Here is a 20,566-nt window from a genome sequence, read left to right as displayed (position 1 = left end):
CTGCTAGCTGCAGTTGTAATATAGACGCGCAAGTCTGTTTACTAAAGGTACCCATACAGTAACTCTAGTTGTCGCAATCTTATAACACCAACTAGCATTCGTGCTCGCTTCATGTCTCGCTATGGTTAATCATAGGACCAATTGTCTAATCGCTGCGCTATTACGCGTGCGCACAGTGTCACCTGCGGAACAGACCATAACTGTATACCTTTCGTCCCTCGTAGGCCAACGACCACACAAGTGCGACGTCTGCGAGAAGGCCTTCAAACACAAGCACCACTTGACGGAGCACAAGCGGCTGCACAGCGGCGAGAAGCCTTTTCAGTGCCAGAAGTGCTTCAAGCGTTTTTCCCACTCGGGCTCATACAGCCAGCACATGAACCACCGCTTCAGTTACTGCAAGCCCTACCGAGATAATGGCAAGTAAGGCGAGCGCCCCGTCCATCGACCTCCAGAGGAAGGACCTGCCCAAGGCAGCTCCGGCACGACCCTCCGAACCCGCGGTGAGCGCGCCGGTTGTAGCTGGACGTCTACGCCATCTGCTTGATCACGAGAAGCCACGCGTCCCTGCGCTGTTTGATTAGATGCAGTCGCAAAATATTGAAAACCTTCAGTGTGGCGCAAGCAGATGGCTGGAGGGGCGGTCCACACTTCGGCCAAGAGCCAAACGAAGTAATTGGCAATTTTAGTCAACGCATTCCAAGGAGTGGGTGAGCTGTGGTCAGCGAGAGTGTGGAAAAAGGGCAGCCGCTGCTCCGTTGATAGAGTTCTTCGTGTGTTCAAGGTTTCGCGTCAGCTTCGTTCGACGGTGTTCCTGTGGCCTCAGTCAGCTGCGGGACCGGCCTCCTCCCTCCCGCAGTCCCTGCAGGTGTTCAGGCCTGAACTTATGAACGACGGTGCCGTGTATCCAGGATCACGTGCTGCCGTCACCCATGCTTCGAGACGCACGCTCAAGTTCCAGGAGTAGACAACGGGCGATGCTACGTGACAAGCTTGCTTCCGGCCACGCGATTCCTCCGGCAAGGGTCGATGCCTGCGCCAAGAACCGGTGCCCTGTGCCTCGGCATCTGTCGAGACCTAGACAAAATGCCGGAAGCGGATCTCGGAAGACAAGAGATGCGAGCCACGCGAATTGGAGTGCGGTGTGTGTGCGCGTGACTGTTTACTTGAGACAATAACCCTCAATGTATGCTGGTTACTTCCGGTCATCTCCCCAGTAGCCTGGTGGACAAGACCTGGGACTCCGACGCAGCAGCACCTCTGCAGTTAGTTCCTCCATCCTTCCACGAACAAGGGAAAACGCACGAGGTTCGCTTTGTTACCAACTGCAGCAGCTTCACGGGATCAAAAAAAAAAGAGTAATTTAACGAGAGTGTACGTGACTGAATGACTTGAGGGACGTGTTTTGCCTAGACAAGTGCTGCTGGGACTCGCCCTCGCTCTTTAGTGTTTGATTTTGTTTTCTCTTCCCACCTACTTTGCTGTCTTTCCTCTCCGCTAATACATCTAACACAGACAAGAGCTGTTTTTACGCTGTACCATAGTACATTGCTGTTCGCGAGCTTTCTTTGAAGTGTGCTCTTCAACGCTTGTATGATCATTACACTATTACGCTGTCCAGGCGTGCGCGCGTGAGTGCATGGGTGTTCGCTGTTTACCGCGCTGTAGTCGTCTCGGCTGCTCTATTCGACAACCGTTCCTCGTTCCTGCCACGACCTTGCAGTTGGTTCGCACGAGGCGCCTGTCTCTGTTGTTTCGTTCCTGAAATATTCTCACTTTGTGATGTGACTGTAGTATCTACTGAGTCGCGCACGATTGTCCTCATCATTACAGAGTGCCGAGTCACTACTCGTTTTGTTTCTATCTTTTTTTTTCGCATTTGCTTTTTTCGTCAGCCTTGTCGCTGGTTCTGTGTGTTCAAGTTCTCGCGGCCCAAATTACAGCTGCGGCATTGTACCTGGTTCTTTTAATAGCATGGTAGCAGGTTCAACATCGTCCCATGACATGTTGGGACGTTGAGCTCTTTCCCTTTTTTTTTGGTTGAGCAACTTCCTCAAGTTTTTGGTGCAAGGCCTTTGCTCTGTGCAGCTGTGTGAATATAAACAACGAAGCTTGTCAATCGCACGTTCTTGGTCTCGCAATCTACTTAACTGCGTGAGAATTCCGCGGAGCTTTTGAAATGATAGTTTATCCCCCCGAGTTTGGCCGGATGCTGCATTTTGTTCTTTTTCATTTTTTTGCAATCCCGTTGTGGAATGTTTCATCAGCCCTTTCTGTTTGTCATCAGCATTCGTTCTCCCTACCGTCATCTGGTAGTCATGGTTTTCACGTCAAAACAAATAATCTTCAGCTCCGCAATCGCCTGTTATGTTTGGCACTAGTCAACGGATGCGCGGCTAGTCGTTTTGTCTTTTTTTTTTACATCGGGATTGACGTGCAATCGCCTTAAAAACCAAAGAAGCCAAGAGATTTAGTTGTTTTCTTTGATTTCTGCTCTACTCAAATCCTGTAATGCTTTAGCGAAGTGACGCCGCTCTGTGAATCGTTACTGCATTCGTGCTTGAGCCTCGTGCGTGCAGCTGTACCGTACGATGCATACGTACTTTGCGTGTGGCGGTGGTGTCATCTGTGGAGCGGTAGCAATTTGCTATGGCGATGTCACATTTTCAGTCCACTGTGTCACAACGAGCTTATCTCGTTTCTCTTCCTTTCCTTTGCCCTCCGAAGCGCTACAGTCGCAAGCAGCATGAACGGAAGAAAAAAAAAAAAGCGGCAAACCGGCATTTAGTGGTATGCAATCAAATCGTGTACATAGGAGATTTCATTCATTTCTCGCGTTATGACATTTCGTTTTCTTTTTCTTTAAAGCAATCGTTTCATCTGTGCAGCAACATCGCGCGTTGCATCTCTCGCCGTTGAACGCACTCTAGAGTAATGTGTATAAACGTTGGTACTCCGCAACAAGAAAAAGTGATGCGCAAGCATGCACCAGAAATGCAATCTCACCTGCGTATTCCTCACTCGCATATTTGAAGATATAAATATATAAATATATGAATATATACATTATATATACATATACATACAAACATGAAGCTTGTGCCAATTGGAAAGAGCGGAATCTTTTTACGCTCCGCTCTCTTTTTTTTTTGCTTTTTTCTTACTCTCTCGTTTGCAAGTCGACAAACGTTGCGTTGTCTTGTGGCATAGAGGCAGGGGCCCTATCAGGTCCATGCCGTAAGTGGTGGTTTGCTGAATCCTAAAGATTCGTTTGGCGCTATTGTGTGAACGGTGCCCGAGCGAATTATACTTAGGCTAATTTTTCCTCAACAAGTGGTGTTACTCTGGGAACAGTTCATAGTCATTCGAGTCCCCGCCACAACACTGAATAAGAAATGACGTGACCCGGCATGCATGGTTCCAAAAAATACGACGGCTTTTCTTTATCTCTGTAAATTTCCGTCTTTCGCCGGACTTGCGTGTATCCAATGAGTCAGCTGCAAGGCTCGTGCTAGCAGTCATTAAGAAAGCTTACATTATAGTTTGAACGGCGCATGTGCCACCTCAGTCGACTGTGCGCAAACTCTTGAACGGACGGCTCGTAAGCTTAGAACATCTACGCAGCCGTTCAATTCTAATGGGCTTTGATTGTTCGTTCCAAGTGAGCAGAAACGTTTGCATAAGAACCGTCGGGTGTACTCTAGTTGTGGTCGATCAGTTTCTATTGATCGGAATTGGCATCCGTATAAAAAAAAGACCTTTGGTCTTCTTACCATGATTTCAGGTATACTGAGATCGAAAATGGATACGATGTATGGCGTCAGCCGTATACTCACGAGCGAAGGATGGCGCCGATAACGCATGGCAACCTCTGCCTCACTGCCCGAGCTAGTCGCAACTCACACTTTGTAAATGTCAGTGTACAAGTTGCCCGTATACCCTTGAGTTCATCTTTTGTTTCAAGTGTCATACAGCGAGTGCATACCAAAGAAGGCTTAGTCTGTCGTCCACATACATCGTCGACGAATACGGCCGCCCCCATGTACATACATACTGCCAAATGAACGTCGCATCGCAATGTGTCTTTGCGACGAGCTTTGTTTCATCAGTATTGTTTTATTGTCAGTTAACTCTTAGACGTTCTCTTTTATTTTTCTTCGTTTCTTTTCATTTCGTGTTTGACGCACACCACGTCGAAAGGACGTGCATGCTGTATTGTTCTCACGCAGTCTCGTTCATCGCGCACGTCCGCGTCGTGTGTTAGATCATGCCAGTGCTTTCACAAATTGAATTGCACCATCGAAGGCGACTCGACCTGAAACTGTCCTCCAGAAAGGTGTCGGCTCACGGTCGAGTATTATAATCCTCAACTTCATTTTGTTCATATGAGTCCATTCTCGTGTCGTGTCTTGATTCATCGCCGCATTTTCATCTTCCCGTTTAAAACGCAACTAAGCGTATAGGACGAAGCCGAGTAAAAAATAAAAGAAAGCGGCGAGTCAGTGTTGAAGTATATGTCTGAGGAAGGCTTTCGAACCACAGGCAGCCTCCGCAGAAGGGGTCCAGCTCTGGAAAACACGCTTTCGCACAAAGCACAGGCTTTGATATTCATGCTTGATCTTCTTCTTCTTGGCCTCTGCACATGGCACACACCCACTGGAGGGGTCAGTTGCGCTGTAAAAGTCAAAGCTACTTCTTCTTCACTCTCTGTCGGATACTTTTGCTCCATTTAATTTATTTAACGTGCCATACTACGGTGAAGGCGTGGACCTTTGTGCAATACATCTATGCCATTAACATGCATCTGTGTCGAGGTATACATCATCCACCATAGCGTCTACCTAGACGTATTTTAAGTGTAAAGAACAGGGTGGCATCGCGGTTCTCACAGAAACGCAAGGATTCTGCTGTCTCCTTGTAAGTTCGCATCCTTAACGCGACCTTTGGGGTCTCACTTAATCGAGCGTGTTTCTAGTCCGCTTTAATTCTTTTTTATTCACTACTTTCTGCGGGTATGTAATTCCGTGCCCTGGAAGTTAGGCGCCTGCCGGAGCCTGCGTAAATCGAAAAAGCATTTTTTCGCTGACTAAATCACTTCCTGTGGATCCCGAGCTATACACTTGCGTGCTTTAGTAATGGAGTGTCGTGGTTACTACTTGTGTTAAGTCTTTAGGTTGCCTCTGCCCATGGAATGGTACTTGAGGGGGGATTCAGCGCACCTACCCTTGATACTTAGAAAGGTATGCTGGCGAAATAACATCCTATGCCGCATTTTGTAGTATGCAGAAAGCCGCTGGCACTAGTCACTGCAAATAGAAAAGGGGTGCATGCATACAAAATCTTCTTTCTATATTGGACTATTCGCAGCTCGATCATATCATCCTCGCCATTTTCGCGTGTTATTATTCATATCGGTAACTCCCTGTTGACTTTCCCTGTCTTTGACTAGTGTTAATGTTTTTTTTAATCTGTTCCACGACTAATCAGATTTTCGTAGCACCGGGCGCACACATTTGTGCCCTGATTGATGAGTGTAACTAGTCACTCTGTATTATAGGTGATTATCGTTTCTTTGTTTCTAAGCACTTTTTTTTTCAGATCACGCGTCTGTTTGACCAGATCATGGTTTAAAAAGTCTGTTGACAGAGTAGCGTACTACGAAATTTGCAGAGAAAACACCGTAGTCAAGGCGGCGCTCCACATTAGCCACACTCTAAGGTAAAGATTGCGTGTCACTCTTATTTTGGCTAGTCCCGGCTTGCCACGCATGTAACTTTTTTTTTTAAGTTGCACGTTAACTCCCTTTTGAAGAGTCGCGCGACACTTCAAAATGGAGTGAATGCGGGCCTTTAAGGGAGTGATGTATGAGGCGAGTCAGGTTTTACCAGAAAGAGTTGCAGGTTAACTTCCTTTTCTTTTTTTTTCTTTGAATGCTATGGCATCGTCCGGTTTGATTCAGTTTACTGATAAACTTGAAAAACAGCATATAGAACTCTTTGTTGCTATAGCTTTTTTCTTTCTTTCTTTTTCCGCAGAATGCTGTATAAGAGGTACGATCAAGTGTTTGCGAATTCACTCGAACATCTTCAATCCCTATGTCCTCTATTTTTACCTGGCTCTATTGTCCTTTCGTGTTCGCACTTCTCTCACTGTAATTAACGGATGTGCGTTCGGATCATCTATGCCACTCCCATTCATTTTTTTCACCCATCGAGTTTATTCAAAGTGCAGTATTACGTGAACATGAGTCCTTGTGGTATCCTCCGACAAAATGTGCCAAAACATGCCAAATTGTACACTGCTTTGGTGCCAAAAGCGGATTGCACTGTGATGTTTTCTTTTGCGTTGTTGCCAAAGCCTTGTACACAGCCAAACTTCTCTTTTAGTCATCCAGCGAGTGTTGTTGGTTCTTGTAAGGCCTAATCTAACGACGTGGTAACAGTGATAAAGATAAACTATGAAGTGTGCCAAAATGTAAAATATCAAAACACTTTTGCTACAGTTAGTGGTGACCAAAGAAAAACTAGCTCTTGCTCTAATGTTTGTTCCTAACATTTGATTCGTGGCAAGAGGTACGTTCGATGCTTTATTGCAAGCTTTTGTTTATAGCACAGTTCGGCGAGCGCCGGGTGCTCCTGAAGAACTAATGCATATGCTGCCATAAGGAGCAATTATCTATGCCGTCTGGCTGCCTCACCATCTCTCATGTCGCGGCTTTGTGATCGTAAACTTCGAAGCATCACGTTGCCTACTCAAGTGGCTGTTAGCCTTCATTCTAACTGCAGCGTCGTTACGTGGGCTCTCTGTCATAGCGTAAGCTTGTGAACCGACAAAGTCGCCTAACTACGTTTTACATGTCTCCAAACAAATGTTTAGATGTTTTGTCGAATTCGAAGGCAGCTTTTCACGACTGCGTAACTTTGCTGCAAGCTGTTATTCCTCGTGAGAGGTTGCGGTTCTGTCGCTTTGAACGTTTAGGATTTTCAAGTGTATTACTGGCTCGTAGGCTTTTTTTTATTATTATTAATATAGTGAGCCCGCAGCTGTCTCCATCGAACTTTGAAGTCTTAATCCACTGGCTGTATACTTCACCTGCGGTGTTTTGCCCGTGTTTTTCGGGTCTTGTTCAGATGTACTCAAACTGAAACTTGCCTTTGTTTCACGAAATACAAATGCTCTTAAAATACAAATTCGAAAAGAGTTTATTGGTCGACTTACACAGTAATGCGATTTTGGCTGTCAGCTTTGTAAACACGTGTAAAATGCCGATCCACATTTTTCCGTAAGATATTACAGCATTGAACATACGGCAGTGTTTTGCATGACCAGACCGGACAGGCGCATGGCTGTTGTCCAGCCCGGCCATGTTTTTAATGTGCAACCAATTTAGAAAATTTTTTGCCGGATGTGCGTAGAACTTTGTGAATTTCGAAACGAACATTGTTCAGTGCTGACGCTGTGATTAGCATTTGCGGAACGAGAACCTTCAGAGAACGAGGACAACTTGGCCGAGAACAAGCACACATACGTCCTTAACCTCGGTTTCTCCACGACACCGAGCTTTATTGATGACATTGTCATAATTGCTGTAACTTTTGTTGGTTTTATTTGCGTATCAGGGTAATCGATATGCGGTGTCGTCCTTATTAAACCACGGGAATTGTAACAAAAAAAAAGAAGACACGCACACGATGAAAAGAGCATTGCCTGAAGTTTTATTACTGTGTTTCTGCATCACCCTCCCGTGCATGAAGTAACGGTGCACTGGGCTTTTAGCTTGTTGTTTCATTATTTTGTGTCGTATGTGTAAGATTTATATTTTGTATAAAGCTTTTTGTTAACAACTGAACTCGTACTGTGTGAACTGTTCCTTTCCGCTGGCTATCAGCGCCAGTGTGTTCTTCATATGCGCGATCAGCGCCAGTGTGTTCTTCATATGCGCGATGGCGATGCCAGTGCTGAAGTGGCAGCCAGCCCGTTTCAGTGCAGCCCCAGCGGCATCAACTGGCGCACGTGCCATAAGGTGCAGCGGGATATGCTCCGACCTTTTGAGGTGGTTGTTATGGGCATACTTTATGTATGTCTGCCATTGTACCTCAAGGAGCAGGAGCTTTTGAGGCCTTGCGGTTAAAACTTAAGGTTGCTGTGCTGGGCGTTTCATCTAACATCAAGCAAGTCTTCAGTGTGCTATGCAGCAGGATAGTGGTGGTGAGCAGCATCATCAGAAAAACCCGGGTGACATTGCCGTCAGGATTGAACTTTATTTCAGGCAATAACGGCACCTTGCGGATTGGCAAAACTGCAAGAGGAGGAGGACAAGAAAAACAAGGGAGAAGGCAGGGAGGTTAACCAGGCACATTCCCGGTTTGCTACCCTACGCTGGGGAAATGGGTAGAGGCCGACAAATTAAGGTGCCTGCCACCTCAGAACCAGGAATACCGCAGTGATGAGAAACAGAGGCATAGATATGTAAAAAGGTACCGTAAAATGCCGAGCAAGCACCTCCGCCTGACGGCGAAGGATACTCCTACAAGATTTGGGGGAGGGTGCTTGCTCGGGCCAGCACCGGTCATTGGCACTTACTAGGTGCTTATTTAAGATCTCCCAAAAAACAGGAAACGGTGCTTGATCGGTCTTTTATGGTAAGCGTAAATGAAAGTAATTACGTGTAAGTTACAAGCCTATTAGAAAAACTAGATGACAGACCCAGGTAATGACATCAGAAGTAATCTATGTGTTTAACAACTGGCACACATTTCTCAGAACATGAACAAACGTAAATGTAATTTACATGACTAACTGTTGACGCAACGCTTCAAGAACATCAAATGGTTTGGAGAATATGGAAAAACGATGATTATGAAGAATTGTGGGGCAAAGTCTAAAAAAAACCGACAACATATGTCTAAAAAAAACCGACAACATATACTACTTCAAAGAGTACAAGACAATGATTATGATAGTGTAAGAGTATCTTTTATGGTGATGGCGTTGCATTTGTTTCATCCCAGCTGCGGCGGGAGTGTTCCGGCGTGTACGAAATATAAAACCTCCCATGTATAATGGTACAGGCTGACTGACCTGGCCAGTTAAACATGGATCAAACTTCTTTCGCCATACCTTGGAATGGAGCCACCAGAACATTTTTTTTTCTAGAGAAAACTTAAGCCACAACTGAGGAATTATTACAGTTAAAATAGCAGTAATACAACAAGAGTGACAACATCTTCACTATAAATACCAACGAGGAAACTGCGACTAATGAACGTGTTCATGATGGGTCCATTGTTTCACGTGCAAGGAAACAGAACAGACGGAAGAGGAATAATAGTAGACAGATGTAGTTGTGCGTCCGCAGCAGCCGTACGAACGCGGCCTGCCTTTGCAAGTGGCTAGCAGACTGCGTCCGTATGGCTGCTGCGGACGTTTCACTAAATCTTTCTACTGTCTACAGTTTTACGCCTTAAAATTACGAAATGATGATGCGAGGAGGCCATTATGGTGCCCGCCTGCCTGTGACCACAGGGTCTTGGAGTATCCTTCGACCTCGGCACTTTTCTCATGTGTCGCCCGCCACAGACACATTGGTGGCCGATACTTCCTTCCCGTTGACGACCTGCATTAGTCACGGACCTTTTAGCTTCTCGACCTTCGCACTTTTGTATACACGCTCTCATTGTTTTCATTCCGGGTTCATTTCTGAGGGGGGGGGCAGTAATCTGTAGCGTCATCATCATCGCCATTCATCATCATTTCATAGCCACAGCGCCGCGCCTCTCGCAGCTTGAGCTGCGCGAGAAGAGAACAAGTTCACGTGCCTAAATTGACGGACGGATAGGTGGTGTTACGAAAGCGCGACGCCAACACGGCACCGAAGGCGCCACTGCTCCGAACTTCGCCGCCAAGGTCACCAGCCATATTGGTGAGCGTGTGTTACTCAGCTCGCGACTGCTTCTGCGCAGAGCTGATAGACGAGCGGACGAGGCGACGGTGGGTTAAGGCAAGGTTTATGTAGAGCACAGAAATGGAGGCGTTACAAATTCGGCACTGGGGCCAACAGCTTAGGGACTCGAAGAGCCGAGATGACTTCTCTCGCACGCATACGCCGGCTTCTCTCTGACGCATACATCATCTGCTGACGACGCGCCGCTTGGCTTTTTTTTTATATATAGGCACCGGGGGACCTTTTTTGTCGCCAACGTCCAACCAGAAGTGCCGCTGGCCGTGATGTCAGAATCCTCCAATGGGGACCCGCCACTGGGCCGCGTTATGATCATCGAATCCGGAGTCGCTGCGCTTGGTTGCGCCCAAGAACGAGTGGTGTTGCAACGCATTGCGTAAGACTCGCCAGACTGGAAAACGCCGATTGCTTCCACGGGCTCGTGGGCTGAGGGAGCTCGCTGTGCGTTGCGTAAGACAAACCGGCGCCGCCGCGTGATGGCGTCGTTGAGTTGATCGTGTCAGGCGGGCTCGATCGCTGGCCCTGGGAGATTGCCTTTGCAAAGGCATTGACTTTCGGTGTGAACTCCCAGGCGTAACAGTGGATAGCAATATGCGTGTTGTACTACAGTACTTTTGGTTTGAGGCACACTCTTCGATTTTGGCATGCTTACGCGCGTTCGTACATTGACATAAGCACGTGACAACGCATTTTGGCGTCTGCACGTGCATACGCATTTTGGCATGCGCATGAGCATACGGATTTTGGCACGCGCATGAGCACGCACACTTTGGCGTGCGCACGCGTACGCATTTTGCCATGCAAACGCAGGCTCATTTTTGCAAGCGCACGCGCCAACGCATTTTGGCATGCGCATGCGCTAACGTTTTTTCTCGTGTGCATGCGCATACGCTGGTGCACGCGCACACGCATACGCGTTTTGGCATGCGCACACGCATACGCGTTTTGGCATGCGCACGCGCATACGCAATTTGGAATGCACACTCGCTTATGTATTCTTGCATGCGCACGCGCATTGTACATGAACGTGAGACCTGACGGCGGCGATGAGCCCGTGCCGAGGTCACAGATGTTATTCGAGACTGAGGCGTAGGCTGAGCTGCCCCTAAAGCGTCCAGCCAGGCCAGGAGCTAGATCGGCAGCAAGCGCGTTTCTGTGGAGCGTGCCGCCGAGACGGCTGACCCCGCTCGTTTTAGCGCAAACTAGGAATGTACCGATGAAGCTGCTAGAAGACTGGGCCGAACCTTATCTGGATGCGCTGGGATTGAAAACAATAAAAAAACAAGCGGGGAGTGCGCAAGACACCATGCAATAACAATTGCCTAAACGCCCATGTGCCGTAAAACCGTATACAGATAAACATTTGGGGACCTTTAAGGGTCACCTATAAGAGTCGAACACGATCGCAATAGACGGTTCTTGTGCGCACTTCAATCATTTACTGCGCAATTTTCATTGTATGACTTATCATGTTATTCAAGAAGTTCAAGAAGATGGGACCAGTCCATCCTGTCCCAGCTTGGTCAACAGCCGCACAGTGTGCTCGTTTTGTAACACCCACGCAGGCGGACAATCGCGCCCCGACGAGCACAGGTATGCCATTCAACCCTCTAGCAGGGGCCACGACTACTGGGCTCCGCAATCGTCCCCCAGAGCCTTTGGCGCTGGACGGCAACCACCAGACGCGTGTCCGCAACGCAGACTCGTTGGTGACACAAGCGACGTACGACGCCCATTCCTACTGCATGTCTACCACCCGTGACAGCGCACTGAAAAAATAACCGCGTTCGACGTGAAACAGAACGGCCCTTTTTGAGACGTCCTGCTATGCAGCCATGCGTTGCAGCCATGGCCTACAAGACGGTGCAAGCGCCTACTACGTCTGCATAACGCAATGGTCAACCACTTGCCGGGCGCATGACTACCCGTAGTGTACGCGGCGCCGTTATTCGGGCATGGCGTTTTCACGTCCATCGACTCGACTATATACCCCTGCCGGCATGCCAGCTGGAACAAAACGCTGACGCCGGTGTTCTATCGACGGCGACGTCCGCACGAGCACGACCAGCCAACTACTCCTTGTCGACAGCTTGGTCAGTGCCCTGTGCGCTGTCGCAGGCCCCGCCACGGCATTTGCACTTCAGTACTCGGTCGTCCTGGCTCCGTTTCGATACATCGCACTGCCTCGGCTTCATCACCGGCTCTTCGGCGCCTTCTCACGCTCCATCTCCAGCCACCTTTGCCAGGAGCGAGCGTTCCCGACACGGGGTGTGCTTTCGAGTGACCACAGTGGTGTTCTTTCACGTTCACTGTCCTCGCACAGGACATGGGCGTCTACCATTTCGCCTACATCGAAATGCGACCGCCACGGCCAGCACCGAGCCCTTCGGGTCAGCAGCCGAGTAGCCACTGTTACACCGGGGCGGACAGAGTAGGGAGTCGATGAAATTTCAAAGCAGGGTTGATCTGTGCATGTCATGGCACGAATCGGGGATATTCGTAGAGTTAGTGATTTCATGTCATTAAAGCGGTTGATTCTCACGTCACGTTATGTCACAGAAACAAGCCTTCTCTTATCGATAGTCTGTGTGCGGAAGCCCATGTAATCATCGCGCAAATCGGCGCTTCGAGTGACATTTGCTTGTGCTTTGGCATTTAGTTACCCGTCAGTTTAGTGACTATAAGGTGCTGTTTTACTGAGCTTCAGGACGCGCGTGTGATTCCAGCTCCCGGTGGTCGCAATTCGATGAGACAATATGTAATAACACCTATGCATTTTTATATTTAGGTTGACGTGGGTGGCACTAAATTTAGTGCAGTGTCCTCCACAATAAGGGGTTGCTGAAAGCCTTATCATGGTTTTAGCCAGAAATAATAGTTTTTGCTATGTCTTGCGGGAATCGTTCACCTGGGCTATCTAGAGATAGCGCCGTGTGTTGCGCAGTAGCGGAGCGCGTGGCGCACTTGCGCTCTTCAAAAGGGTCAGCCTGTGTGCTGCCGTGGAGAAGTGCCTTGGCTGCCGGGGAAGACTGATGCTGTCACTCGCCTGGGCCGAATCCAGCGCTGCCCGGAGGTTATGGTTGCCGCGCCACCGTCTTTTGTCCCTGGACAGACCCCACCACGTGTAGGTAAATAAGTTATTTGTCTTGACTTGGATCCTCCGTTGCCCTTGTCTAACTTCTCCGAGGCCTTATGCAAAATTTGCAGATATGAACTACGAACGGGACGTAGCAAGCCCGATATCCACAACTGGCGCTCAACGTGGTTCTTTTGCTCCCGCCCCAGGACAACCCAGCGGCCGTATAGGTCCGGTGCTTTTATTTTGATTACCGAGTTTCCGTACAGCGCGTGCGATATTTGTGTGTGCGTGTGCGTGTGCGTGTGTGTGTGCGTGTGTGTGTGCGTGTGCGTGCGTGTGCGTGTGTGTGTGTGTGTACTATTTTTACTCCTCGGGCTTTTTTTTCTGTTGCAATGACACAGGCAGACGGAAAGCAGTTCCGATCCGGGGTGATCTTGCCTACCGGCTGCAAGTAGGATTCATCACTCCATCCGGCGGAACAGCTGGTGGCACAGCAGCTGGACTCATTATAGCGTCATGGACACGTGAGCCACAAGTGGTAAGTGAACCACAGCTGTAACCGCAGGTCGAGCTACCCTCGTATACGGGCTATGACGACCCGAAATCTGTGGCTGACTTCCAAGATGACCTAGACAGTGACGCCAGAGCTTCTGACACCTCGGAAGCGTACGTGATGGCTTGAATCCCGCCATTGGCTTTACAGGATGCCACATGACGATGGATGCTACGATCGACTTTCACCATCTGGACAGTATTTGAACAGCGATTTCGAGAACAATTTCTGCCTCCTGGGTACGTGCTTCGAGTCCAGCGTCAGCTCGAATCGAGGAGCCAGGTTTCGGACGAAAGTTTGTTCGAGTACGTCTGGACGACGCAGGAAATGCATCGCCGAGCAGCACCGACTACCTCGGAAAGGAACCAAGTTGCTTGGGTCATTTCTTTACGCACATAGCACACGCACGTTTCGTACGTGCGCGTTTACGCACGCACGTGCGAAACCCTTGAGCGTATTGCACGGGAGGCACGCGTTGTACAACACGCCCTATCAGCAGAGACCTCTACTGCTCTTGAGCCCCGCCGCGGTGGTCTAGTAGCTAAGGTACTCGGCTGCTGACCCGCAGGACGCGGGTTCGAATCCCAGCTGCGGCGGCTGCATTTCCGATGGAGGCGGAAATGTTGTAGGCCCGTGTGCTCAGATTTGGGTGCACGTTAAAGAACCCCAGGTGGTCTAAATTTCCGGAGCCCTCCACTACGGCGCCTCTCATAATCATATAGTGGTTTTGGGACGTTAAACCCCACATATCTATCTATCTACTGCTCTTGAGTCGTCACTGGCTTGGAATTTTGGCACGTGCATACGCATTTTGGCACGCGCATGAGCGCGCACACTTTGGCGTGCGCACACGTACGCATTTAGGCATGCGCACGTGCATTTAGGCATGCGCACGTGCATTTAGGCATGCGCACGCGCATTTAGGCATGCGCATACGCATCTTGGCATGCGCACGCGCATACGCGCTTTGGCATGCGCACGCGCATACGCGCTTTGGCATGCGCACGCGCATACGCGTTTGGCATGCGCACGCGCATACGCATACCACTCCATCCGGTCCCAGCTTGGTCAGCAGCCGGACAGTGTGCACGTTTTGTAACACCCACGCAGGCGGACAACCGTGCCCCGACGAGCACAGTCACGTCATTCGACCCTCCAGCAGAGGCCACGACTACTGGGCTTCGCAACCGTCCCCCAGAGCCTTTGACACTGGACGGCAACCACCAGATGCGTGTCCGCAACGCAGGCTCGTTGGTGACACAAGTGACGTATGACACCCATTCCTACGGCATGCCTACTACCCGTGACAACACACAGCAAAAATCACCGTGTTCGACTAAAACAGAGCGGCCCTTTTTCAGGCGTTCTGCTGTGCAGCCATGCGCTGCAGGCATGACCTGCAAGACGACGCAAGGACTAGGTCTGTCCGACGCAATGATCAACCACTTGCCGGGCGCATGACTACCCGTACTGCCCGCGGCACCGTTATTCGGGCACGGCGTTTTCGCGTCTATCGACTCGACCATCCCTGTCAGCATGCCAGACGGAACGAAAGGCTGACGATGGTGTTCTGTCAACGGCTACGTCCGCACGAGCACGACCAGCCCACTACTCCTTGTTGACAGCTTGGTCGGCGCCCTATGCACTGTCGGAGGCCCCGCCACGGCATTCGCACTTCAGTACTCGGTCGTCCTGGCTCCGTTTCGATGCATCGCACTGCATTGGCTTCATCACCGGCTCAGCCTTTTCGGCGCCTTCTCAGGCTCCATTTCCAGCCACCTTTGTCAGGAGTGAGTGTTCCCGACACGGGGTGTGCTCTCGAGTGATTCCATGTGGTGTTCTTTCACGTGCACTGTCATCGCACAGGACATGGGCGTCTATCATTTCGCCTCCACCGAAATCCCAACTGCCGCGGTCGGCACCGAGCCCTTCGGGTTAGCAGCCACTGTTACACCGAGGTGGACAGAGTAGGGAGTCGACGAAAGTGCAAGGCAGAGCGATCTGTGCATGTCATGGCATGAATTGGGGATATCCGTAGAGTTAGTGATTTCATTTGATTAAAGTGGTTGATTCTCACGTCACGTTATGATGTCACAGAAACAAGCCTTCTCATATCGATAGTCAGTGTGCGTAAGCGCGTATAATCATCGCACAAATCGGTGCTTCGAGTGACATTTCCTTGTGCTTTGGCATTAGTTACCCATCAGCTTAGTTTACTGAGCTTCAGGGCGTGGGTGCGATTCCAGCTCCCGGCGTCGCAATTCGATGAGGTGATATGCAATAACACCTATGCATTTTATATTTAGGTTGACGTACAAAGAATACTGGGTGGTCCAAATTTTTGCAGTGTCCTCCACAATGAGCCGTGCCTGAAAGCCTGATCATGGTTTAACCACAAATAATATTGTTGCTATGTCTTGCGGGGATCGTTCACACGGGCTATCTAGAGATTGCGCCGTGTGTTGCGTAGTAGCGGAGCGTGTGGCGCACCTGCGCTCTTCAAAATGGTCAGCCTGTGTGCTGCCCTGAGAAGTGCGTTGGCTGCCGGGGAAGGCGGATGCTGTCACTCGCGTGGGCCGAATCCAGCGCTGCCCGGAGGTTATGGTTGCCGCGCCGCCGTCTTTTGTCCCTGGACAGACCCCATCACGTTTAGGTAAATAAGTTGTTTGTCTTGACTTGAATCCTACGTCGCCCTTGTCTAACTTCTCCGAGACCTTATGCAAAATTTGCAGGTATGAACTACGAACGGGACGTAGCAAGCCCGATATCCACAACTGGCGCTCAACGTGGTTCTTTTGCTCCCGCCCCATGACAACCCAGCGGCCGTTATAGGTCCAGTGCTTTTATTTTGATTACCGAATTTCCGTATAGCGCGTGCGGTGTGTGTGTGTGTGTGTGTGTGGGGGGGGGGGGGGGGGACTATTTTTACTCCTCGGGCTTTTTTCTGTTGCAATGATACAGGCAGACGGAAAGCAGTTCCGATCCGGGGTGATCTTGCCTACCGGCTGCAAGTAGGATTCATCACTCCAGCCGGCGGAACAGCTCGTCGCACAGCTGAGCTGGACACATTTTAGCGTCATGGAAACGTGAGCCACAAATGGTGAGTGAGCCACAGCTGCAACCGCTGGTCGAGGTATACCCACGAATATTGGCTACGACGACCCGCAGTGTGTGGCTGACTTCCTAGACAGCGACGCCAGAGCTTGACACCTCGGAAGCGTACGTGATGGCTCAAATCGCACCGTTATCTTCACAGGATGCCACAGGACGGTGGTGGATGCTATGATCGACTTTCAACACGCGGGCTGATTTCGAAAAGCGCCTACGAGAGGAATTTCTGCCTCCTGGCTACGAGCTTCGAATCTAGCGTGAGCTCAAATTGAGAACCCAGCATGCGGACGAAAGTTTGCTTGAGTACGTCCGGACGACGCGGGAATGGCATCGCACCGACTACCTCGGAAAGGTTCAAATTTGCTTGGGTCATTTCTTTGCGCACGCACGTACGAAACCGTTGAGCATTTCGCACGGGAGGCACGCGCTCTACAACACGCCCTATGAGCTGATACCTCTACTGCTCTTTAGCCGTCACTGGCTTGGCGCGCCCCCGTTACCAGTCCCTCAGGCGACCTGAAGAGCCCAGGCGCATTCATTTCTATTTGCTCCCGAGTCATGGACTCCTTCGCGTATGAGCAAGGGCGGCGCGGGGCTCCATTGAATATACACCGCAAGCGGTTCCTGGAAACAAGTGTCCACGGAGCAGTGTCATATAGTGCAGAGCGCCCGCTTTATTTACTCAAACCATACAACAACCCTACTCGCGTCTACAAGAATGGCGACGTTGGCGTGGTCTCCAACTGGAGTCCATTCGCTTTGGGGTCTACAGCCTCGAAGCTACACGCCAAATGCCTCGCCGCCCGCATTCAACACTGGATTCTGCACCACTCCGTCCTGTCCCAGTGCCAAAGCGAGTTCCTCACGCTATGGCCCAGATAAGCTCCGGGCAATCGAAAACTGTCCTACACCAGGAAATGCTAAGACTTTGCAAAGGTGTCTGGGAATGATTAGTTTTCATTGTAATTTCGTTTCACACTATAAATCTCTTAACCACTAACACAGCTGCCGAAAAAAAAGAAGCCGCTTAACAGCTCTAGAACAGTGACCAACAAGCATCTATCGACGTGCTTCTGAGAGCGATTACTAGCAAGGCATCCTTGCTGCTGCCAGATCTTAACAAATCTTTTGCGTTACGGACCGATGCCAGTGATTATAACTTCTATAGACGCGCAGGCCCTCTGAGGCCCGTTGCTTTCGCAAGCCGTATACTTTGACCAGTGCGGAACGAAACTGCGTAGTAATAGAGAAGGAATGTCTGGCCATTTCTGCATTAAGGAAGTTCGACATGTTTTTGTACTGGTCTTAGTTTGTTACTCAGACTGGTCATCAAGCACTGTTTTGGCTAAACCGTTTACCTAATCCCTCTGGCCGATTGGCCCGGTATGTGCTTGTCTTGCGGCGCTACTACTACGTAATCGAGTACAAGAAACGTAGTCCCAACACAGTTGCTGGCGCACTTTCACGTGCGCCGTTGGCTATTGATCCCCAGGTTGAGCCAGAAATAGTGCGTGTTGGCGGCACTGCCTGCAGGATCATGCAGCCACGTTGGGGTACTTTAGTAACCAAAGAAAAGCTTGCACCGCAACGAACTTATGGGATCTTAATTGTTCCGCGGAGTATTTCTTCCAGGTTTACGATGGTAATGTGGAATCACCATTTAGAGTTGTTATTCACGGAAACTTCGCTCATTGTTCTTAAAGTGCTGCCATGACAGTGCTTTAACTGGTCACTCTTCAGCACAGAACACTTGCGAGAAGCTGCAGCATGTTGTAATTTGGCCAGGCATGAAACGGGATGCATTGCGCATGATTTTGTTCAGTTTATCATAAGGTGAAAGCGCGTGGTGGTTGGCCGCTAGAAATAATGCAATCAATTTAGAGTACATCGTCACGGCAGAGTAGCATATGACGTCATGGGTCTGTTTCCCATGAGCCTGCGGCGAAACCAATATCTGCTTGTTGTGACTGACCATTTCACAAATTGAATTCTGTTGTTCTCTTCACGCAAGCTTACTTCTCAAAGTGTGGGCCTGCCTTCTTGAAACCTTCAGGAGGTTTGGGTTCCCTGCCCAGTTAATCCCGCACAACGTGAGTGAGTGAGAACAACTTTATTATGATCCAGTGCAGACGCTGAGGTTGCCGCGCGTCAACCGGCTACTCCCACGTGGGGACCAGCAGGTCTAGCCTGACGGCCCTACTTCAACATCAAGGTGGTCGCGGATTCCTGTGGCGGCTCGAGAATTCGTCACAATCGCACCTCTGTAAACCCGCACTCCAACAGCACCGAAAAGGTAAACTGAAATCCTAAATTTATGTTTGTCGCGCATGCTGAGCATCGCAAAGACTGGGATCTGCAGCTCTCAGAAACAGCGTTTGCGACTAGAACGATAGCAAAAAGGTTTCACCTAGTGCAACATAACCTGAGCAAAGAAGCGTGAAAGCTTGGGCAAGTTGGTAGGACATAACTGAATGCAGGAACAGCGCAACCTAGAAGTAGTTATACTTCGTAACCACGCTTCATAACCAGCGCTCTTTTCTGTCCTTATTTTTTTCGCTTCCGTAGTTACGAAGTAACTACTTCTGGGTTGCACTGTTCCTGCATTCAGCTGAGCAGAGAATTGAGTGTTCAGCAGGACAGAGCTCTGTCATGTGCAATCACTTCTCTGAGACCCTTGAAAAGTTTGCAGATGACCTAAGGCCGATGCTGACCGACGCTGTACGAGAAGTCAGACAGCATGTATCCCGCATGGAACAGGCCGGACAATATAAGCGTCGTAAGGATATTACTTCTGAGTTTAGTGACTCGGTGTTCAAGCGCACACACCTCCTCAGTGGTGCTTTGGAAGGTTTTTTTTTAACTTTCCCAGATAACAGGTGGGATGGGCTTCATAGAATCGCTCAGAAATCAAGCTTTCGTAGATGTTCACAGATTGCATGACTAATCAAGTGTATGGCCATATTCACGTCTCCGATCTCAAGAATTCTTTTTTTTTATCATCAAGATCAAGCTACTGGGAATCCAGACATCCCTCAGAGCTTGGCCACCTATTCACCGACGTCGCCGAGCAAGTGAGTCAACTTGCGTCTGTGATAACTTAGAGGAGAGTGGTATAGGAAGATGATGCATTTCCTTCCTTCGAGCTTGCTTTACTTTTTCTCTTGAAAGTACACGGCTGTTGCGTTCGCCTCCTTGTTTGGCACAAGACGCATTCATCTATGTTAATGGCAAGATGAAAATGTTTACTCGTTTTTGTTTGTCCTCGCTACGCATAGGGGTTCCTGCGGCCGGACCCTATAAACCTACTTCAGGTCCCCACCCTATCTTACTGAAGGGGGGTGGGGGTGGAGAATAACGCCCATTGGATATCTAGAGCCAGCGCCACGTGTTGCGCAGTGGCGGTGTGCGGAGCCCACCTGTGCTCATCAAAAGAGTAGCCTGCCCAGGAGAGACGCGCCTTGGCTGCCAGGAAGGATGGATGCTGCCACGCGCGCAGGCCGATTGCCACAGCTGCCTGGAGGATCAAGGTCAGCAAGCCGCTGGCTCGTCCCTGGGCTGATCCTGCCGTATGCCGTGTTTGAATAAATTGTTATCTGTTTTGAAGAACAGTCGCTATATGACAAGAAGATACCCAATCGCCGCGCAAGCCTCTACATACCTAATCGTTCGCTTAAGCGTGGACATCAAAGGGCTGTACTGTTATTATAGAGCCTATCATCTATGCTGTTTTCTCACGGAGAGCCAGTGTGCGCAGGTCTATTTCATCAAAGCTTCAATGGGCATCATTAGATGCTATTGCGTGAGTATCGATCGACGTAGTTTCTGAGAAAGTAATTTTTTTAAGGGACTGCCCCCTGACGTC

At 49.6% G+C, this 20,566-nt stretch overlaps 1 protein-coding gene and 2 long non-coding RNA genes across 5 annotated transcripts in view; all 3 read left to right on the top strand.

Moving 5' to 3' along the window:
- The window catches only part of zfh1 (Zn finger homeodomain 1), a 637,515-nt gene extending 629,666 nt beyond the window's left edge, over positions 1-7,849 (top strand). For both annotated transcript variants that reach the window (XM_075892342.1, XM_037422565.2), the window contains one exon: positions 225-7,849. In XM_075892342.1, the coding sequence (XP_075748457.1) occupies positions 225-427 (203 nt within the window). In that variant the 3' untranslated portion in view covers positions 428-7,849. The remainder of the gene's footprint in view (positions 1-224) is intronic.
- Positions 7,850-11,090: 3,241 nt separating this feature from the next.
- Positions 11,091-13,577, top strand: LOC142813869 (uncharacterized). 2 transcript variants are annotated; one of them, XR_012894710.1, is made up of 3 exons: positions 11,091-13,085; positions 13,169-13,267; positions 13,442-13,577. It is a non-coding gene; the product is annotated as an uncharacterized LOC142813869 (long non-coding RNA). The 2 variants fall into 2 exon arrangements; XR_012894709.1 differs by having other exon boundaries at positions 11,091-13,089.
- Positions 13,578-16,559: 2,982 nt separating this feature from the next.
- LOC142813868 (uncharacterized) lies at positions 16,560-20,310 on the top strand. The gene is made up of 4 exons (XR_012894708.1): positions 16,560-16,693; positions 18,829-18,997; positions 19,709-19,775; positions 19,980-20,310. It is a non-coding gene; the product is annotated as an uncharacterized LOC142813868 (long non-coding RNA).
- The last annotated feature ends 256 nt before the right edge of the window (positions 20,311-20,566 follow it).

Source organism: Rhipicephalus microplus, chromosome 4, assembly GCF_043290135.1.
Source record: "Rhipicephalus microplus isolate Deutch F79 chromosome 4, USDA_Rmic, whole genome shotgun sequence".
NCBI classification, from domain to species: domain Eukaryota; kingdom Metazoa; phylum Arthropoda; class Arachnida; order Ixodida; family Ixodidae; genus Rhipicephalus; species Rhipicephalus microplus.
The sequence above is the reverse complement of the archived record's forward strand: the minus strand, read 5'-3'. Positions and strand labels throughout refer to the sequence as shown.